At 46.3% G+C, this 6877-nt stretch overlaps 1 protein-coding gene across 1 annotated transcript in view; it reads left to right on the forward strand.

Moving 5' to 3' along the window:
• IRF2 (interferon regulatory factor 2) overlaps positions 1–5575 on the forward strand; it is a 67219-nt gene extending 61644 nt beyond the window's left edge. Inside the window, exons 8-9 of the mRNA XM_008571537.1 lie at positions 2957–3003; positions 4249–5575. Of these exons, the coding sequence (XP_008569759.1) occupies positions 2957–3003; positions 4249–4557 (356 nt within the window). The 3' untranslated portion in view covers positions 4558–5575. The remainder of the gene's footprint in view (positions 1–2956; positions 3004–4248) is intronic.
• Positions 5576–6877: the final 1302 nt, after the last annotated feature.

The following is a 6877-nucleotide window of genomic DNA, read 5'->3' on the forward strand; positions in this document are numbered from 1 at the left end:
GCCAAGGAGTCTTAACCCAGGATCTGACTTCCAACCCCTGCAGCAGTTGTGACTGGGGCTGGGTGGAATCCCAGAACCTTGGTGTAAACTGCTAAATTTTCACATGCTCCAGCTCCCAAAACATGCCTGGTGGTGTGAGTTTGTTTGTTTTTGTTTGAAGGGGAAAAGAACAGAAGATGATGGTATTTATGGAGAGTAATTAGAATTGAAGGGGCCCTGGACATATATGGAAGAAAGGGAGACCTTGGCTTCTAAACGTAAAGAGAGCTAAGCATAAAAATGGAAAGGGGATTTGAAATTTTACCGAAGCCCGTGCAACAGGGAAGCAGAGTTGCTGTGTTCAGCGCCCTGGGCCCTGTGCAGTTTGTGTTCCGTCCTCTGCGCTGACTCAGTCTGCAGCTCTGGCAAGTTTCTCAACATCTCTGTTCCTCATTTTTCTTCTTGGGAGTGACCATTCTGATTCCTGCCTCCTTGGGATACTGAGCTAGCATGAGGGCTATGTGAGGAGGGGCATTTTCCTTCTCTGTCGTTTTTCATTTGCTTTTGTTGCAAACGTTTCTGCCTGGTGTTGTCAGTTTGTGTTCATAGCTAGGGTCATTGTCAGCTGAGGCTGAAGCCACCTCTGGGCATCTGTGGCTCCCAGCAGGGATGCTTTAGGGATGCTTTGGGGATGCACACTCAGACCGAGGGGTGGAGAAGCCTTTCCAGCTGCTCATGGTCAGCCCTCGGCGATCACCCGGGCCCATGTGAAGTCACTGGAAAACAGCGGCCGAGAAACATGTGAAAAGGCTGCAGCGTGGGACCAGTGGAGTCAACATTCTTGCTTTCTTTGTTTGAGGAATGAACCTGTGGCACAAGTTTCCCATTTGTTCTTTATCCTTCAATCTGTAGAGAGCCTGTGGCGAATGCTCTGGGTGGTGGGAAGGGCTCTGTAGGGGCTGGAGCCATCTCGTCTCAGTTTTGCCACCAGGAAGATGTGAGACTGGAGGTCAGTCCTTCAGCAGGGGCAAGGTGGAGGGAGGTAGAAGGCACTAGAGCATACTAGCTCTTCCGCATAGTGGGAAGTCGATCGTAGATGTACCCCGACTTAGGACCCTTGTGAGGGCCAAACAAGACCTGCCTGCAGAGGCTCCGGCATGGCCCATAAATGTTCAGTGTGAACACTTTCTTTAAAAAGGCCTTGTCTGTCAAATGAATGACACAGACCAGGAGGATCTCTAAGGGTCTGTGCATTTCGGAAGTTCTACCCTCCGCTTTCATTTTGCAGTGGCTGTGAATGCTGACAAACTGCACACCTTTGAGTTTTTATTTTAAAAAATTAAAATGTTTTTACTTAAAAAAATCTTTCATTATATGTACGGGGGATGTGTAATCTCTAGCTGTTGACTTTGACCGTGTCAGTCCAGCCTGTCGTGCAAATCTGAGTGTATGCTGTCTGCCCGGCCCCGAGCTGGCCTTTCCCACTTCTTCATCACATAATCCTCTTTGGAAGGCGGTAATACCCCCGTTTTACAGATGAGAAAACTGCAGCTCAGTGCAGTTAGGAAACTTGCCCAGCGTCTCACAGCTGGCAAGCGGAATCAGGATGGTAACTGATTACGGTCATCCTTCAATACCCATGGGGGATGGGTCCAGGACCTCCTGTGGATACCAAAATCCATGGATGCTCAAGTCCCTGGTATAAAATGACATAGTATTTGCATATAACCTTCATCTCTAGATTACTTGTAATACCTAACACAGTATAAACACTATGTAAAATAGTTGTTATACTGTACTGTTTTTCATTTGCATTATTTTATTGTTGTATCGTTATTTTTTATTTTATTTATTTATTTTTCTAATTCTTTTGACTCACTGTTGGCTGAATCCATGGATGCTGAATCCCCTGATATGGAGGGTCGACTGTAGTTTATCTATTGCTGTGTAGCAATGTCACTACCAACTTAGTGATTTAAAGCAATACACATTGATTATCCCAGTGTCTGTGGGTCAGGAGTCCAGGAGTGGCTTAGCGGGGTCCTCTGCTGCAGAGTCTCACAAACCTGCAGTCAAGGTGTTAGCCAGGGCTGCTGTTTCATCTGAGCTTCAGCTGTGGAAGGCTCCGTTTCCAAGCTCTTATGGGTTTGGCAGACTTGCAGGTTGTCAACTTGCAGGTTGTCGAGCTGAGGGCCTCAGTTTCTTGCTGGCTGTTGGCTAGAGGCAGCCCTTAGTTCTCTGTCATGCAAGCCTTCCCCACAGGGCCACTTACTTCCTCAAAGCCAGCAAGGGAGAGAGTCTCCTCACAGGACAAGTTTCAGTGTCATGTAACCTGACCATGGACACAAAATCACATACATCCCATCACCTTTGCTGTATTCTGTTGGTTAAAAGCAGTCACAAGTGCTACCCACACTCAAGAGGAGGGAATCCCAAAGAGAGTGAGCACCAAGAGGTGAAGGCATGGGGGTCACCCTATAGTCTGTCCTCACACAATACGCCAGGTGGGAGAAGTCACTCAAGAAATTCAAGATAAATGTCCTAAAAAGGTGTGAGGTGAAGGAGGGGTCTGAGTAGATGGCGTGATCTCAGAAGACTTCTTGGGAAAGGTTGACTCTGAGTTGGGACTTAAATGAGTGACATGGATTGCAAGGCAGGACTCATATGGGCATCACAGATGGCACTGCAGGGAGAAAAGGGCACCACAGGGACCGCCAGGTGCAGACATAGCCTGGCCCTCAGAAAGTGAACCTCCCCTCAATTCTTAAGACCTGCTTTCTCTGAAGGGCCAAGAGCAGAGGATTAAAATTCACTCTAGCTTCTCTCACATAGAAGTGTTTGACCTTACAAAGGGGAGATGGGTTTAGTTACCCATTTTGAAGAAAGAAGGGCTGATACAGTTTTTTAAACACTGCCTGAGCCTCAAAACAGCTTGAGCAGCAGCAATGATGGCCTGTGTTTTTCTCTCTGTGAACAGAAAGTGAAACCACGGATTCTGTGCCCAGCGACGAGGACAGCGCAGAGGTAAGCTGGCCCTGCCCCGCTGTGCACGAGGCTTTCCTTGCTGCTGGTGACGTGCCTCTGTGGGAGATCATGGGTTTTACTTTTGTCTTTTCTTGGTGTGGTGAAATGTATGTCACCTGAAACTTACCATACTCTTGGATTGTGAATTATAAAATTCAACGTTGGGAACTGAGTGGGAGGAAAGGAGTAAAATGTTACCGTCAGAAAGAGGCCTGGACGGCAGGAAAAGGAAATTGGAGTAGAGGCCAGGAAGTGTTGATATTCCCATCACTGTAAACATCCCTTCACAAGCAGAAATAGAACGTGCTACGTGGCCAAAAGCAATGACCAGACGCGAGCGTCAGAAGGAGCTAAGCAAGAGTGTGTTCGCGTGTGTGTGGGTTCTTCACCCTCTGTGATCTGAGCCCAGAAGCTGCTCTTGTGTCTGGTCTGGGTTCTGAGTCGCTTGCTTCCGATTTCCATCCCACAGGCTGGGCTCACTCAGTGGCAGGAAATGGCTGTAATGGTGATGGAAAGCATTCCTGCTAACTGCCCGCTCTGGGTCTGTGCTTGAGTGAATGAGACGGTGGTGGGGGGCGGGGGGGAGAGAGAGACTAATAGTTGTTTGATGAGTGATTACCGAATGTACTAAATGCTTTCAGGTAAAGTGCAGGAATTCTGAAAAGACAGGTGTCCGTGCTCCTCTGATCCTATTTCTTCACAGTCTCAGTTGGAGCTCCTCCTCTGAATGAAGCCACCATCGAGGCCAGCCACTTAGTGGTACACAGGAGCTCTAAGTTGCACCCATTTGAAAGCATTGGAGGGGCATTTACTGTCTTGTTACTATGTTTCTCACTTCCCTTCCTCTGCAAATGCAGGTTGACTCAAAGATCTGATTGGGCCAGAAGTGAGGAGCCAGATCACCATGACAGACTGGCTGCCATGGCCTAAAACCCACCAGATGATCAGCCTAGGGGAACCAGAAGCCAAGTTGCTGCCTTCATAGAGTAGTCTTGGCTATATTTCTGGGAGGTAGCAAATGGGAATTGATAAAAAAGGAAAGAGAAACCAGGGCTTGAGGGATTTCAAACAGCTGGGTAGGGATTTCAGTTGAGAGATGTAGAGTTGCTAAGTTTTTGTTCATTCTACAATTCTTAAAAAATTCAGTTAAAACAGCAGCTCGTGAGAACATTGGTGCATTTTTAAAAAACCATTCACTAGAAGTAAAAGGCGGTGTATCTATATCTTAATGGTTTTCTTTGAAAGGGACGACCACACTGGCGGAAGAGGAACATTGAAGGCAAACAGTACCTCAGCAACATGGGGACACGGAGCACCTACCTGCTGCCCAGCATGGCGACCTTCGTCACTTCCAACAAGCCTGATCTCCAGGTGACCATCAAAGAGGAGAACTGTCCAATGCCTTACAACAGTTCCTGGCCCCCCTTTGCAGACCTTCCCCTCCCTCCCTCCGTGACCCCCACGCCCAGCAGCAGTCGGCCAGACCGGGAGACTCGGGCCAGTGTCATCAAGAAAACCTCAGATATCACCCAGGCCCGCGTCAAGAGCTGTTAAGCCTTTGACTCTCCCCCATGGTTGTTGGGATTTCTTGGCTTGGTTTTGTTGTTTGTTTGTATTTTATTTTTCTCTCTGACACCTATTTTAGACAAATCTAAGGGAAAACGCCTTGACAATAGAACATTGATCGTTGTGTCCAACTCCAGTACTGGAGCTTCTTTTTAACTCAGGACTCCAGCCCAATGGTAGACATGTATCTCTAGAGCCTGCTGGATCTCCCAGGGCTACTCCCTCAAGTTCAAGGACCAACACCCATACGGGCAGTGGAGGTGCTGCATTGCCTACGGTCAAGGCCAGCATGGTGGCGTGGATGCCTCAGAACGGACAAGAAAATGTGAACTAGCTGGAATTTTTTATTCTTGTGAATATGTACATAGGGCAGTACTAGCGACGCTGCAGTCTGCTTCTGCACCTTATCTTAAAGCACTTACAGATAGGCCTTCTTGTGATCTTGCTCTATGTCACAGCACATTCAGTGTCCCCTTCTTTGCCCATCCCCCTCTTCCCACCCCCTCCCACCTAGTTCCTTTCCTCCTTTTCCTCCTCTCCAAGGCTGTGTTCTACATCCCAGAGGAGGAGGAGAAGAAAATGAACTTCTCCACCGATGTCCCCTTTTAAGACTGCCTAAAAAAAAAAAATCTTTCTAATCTGCTATGCTTGAATGCCACGCGGTACAAAGGAAAACTATCATGGAAATATTATGCAAATTCCCAGATTTGAAGACAAAAATACTCTAATTCTAACCAGAGCAAGCTTTTTTATTTTTTATACAGGGGAATATTTTATTCAAGGTAAAATTCTAAATAAAATATAATTGTTTTTTATCTTTTCTACAGCAAATTTATAATTTTAAGATTCCTTTTCTTGTTTATCAGCAGTTGTTATTACATCCTTGTGGCACATTTTTTTTTTTAATTTTTGTAAAGGTGAAAAAAAGCTTTTATGAGCTCATGTAGCAATCAAATTATCCTGTGGATTGATAATAAATGAATATGATATATAGTTAAATTTTTAACGGGCATCACTCCTGGCTTTGTCTGTGTCTGCTTTAGAGCACAGTCGGGATAGGACTGACAAAGTGTCGTTTCTTCTTGGGGATCCAAACTTTTTACCATCCCTGAAGGTTCCTACGGTGAGGCTACAAATGACTTCCTCTAGCACATGCTCATCCTGCGCTGGGACCTGCGCTGAGCCCTGTGTTGAATATTTTACATGAGTTACCTTCTTTGCTCATGACAGTCATGCTGCGGAATAGGGACTTATTTCCATTTCACGTGGAGGAACAGGAAGTTTAAAATGAAATGCCTTTACTTGGGTTGCATGGGTAGTAAAGGGCACAAATTAGCCCACATCTGGTGAGGTAATGAACGGGGTCTTGCTGCCCACTCAATCATCTTTTCTGCTATGAGCACATTTCACCCACCTCTTTTTTTCCTGTTCTTAGCCACAGGCTGTATGTATGACCAAAGATTTGTGTTTATGTCACTTACAGAGCACATGGATAAGATATTTTCAATAATAAGAAATATTTGTTGGGTTCTGACTCCATGTCAGATACTCTTCTATCTAGAACCCAGGCCTTAGACACAGTCCCTTCCCTCAAAATTTAGGGTATGGCTTTTGGAGTGAGAAATGGGACTTCAAGAACACTAATCTCCATCACCCATTTGGTATTTCAGGGTGTAGACCTGCCCTTGAGAAAGACACCGCTCTAGCCTCTCATGCGTTTATGATGTCTGGACAATCAGAATACTAAAAATTAGCTGTCTACCTGCTACCTCTGGGGGGTTGTGGAGGAGACTGCTAAGTTAATATTTGAAAAGTCTCCTTCGATGAAGGAACAAAGGGCTGTACTTATGGCTATCTCTACATGTGACTACAGGTATAATCAGTGGTCATAAAATTATCCAGCCCCGAACGAAAGTGAACTGGTTGACGTGTTGTAGTTGAAATGCCACACCCTGACGGTTAACTGCTTCTGTGAGAAGCACCTTTGTTGACTGTGTTTATCTCACTTTCTTAGTGAAAGGAGGACTCACAAGGAGGAGAGAGATTCTTCCGGGCTCCCGAGCACCATGCTCTGCAGTTAACACCTAACTCTTCACCCAGGTCCTAAATAGATGAGTTCAGTTCTTTGTGACTTGTATCTAAATCCTTTTATATAGTCATCCAGTTTTAAAATAAATTTTAAAGGGGCTGGCCCGGTGGCGCACTGGATAGTGCGCTGCTTGGGAAGCACGGCGGCGCTCCCGCCCGTGGGTTCGGATCCCACATACAGACCGGTTCCCGCTCACTGGCTGAGCGAGGCGCGGGAGCA

Source organism: Galeopterus variegatus, unplaced genomic scaffold, assembly GCF_000696425.1.
Source record: "Galeopterus variegatus unplaced genomic scaffold, G_variegatus-3.0.2 Scaffold700, whole genome shotgun sequence".
NCBI classification, from domain to species: Eukaryota; Metazoa; Chordata; class Mammalia; order Dermoptera; family Cynocephalidae; genus Galeopterus; species Galeopterus variegatus.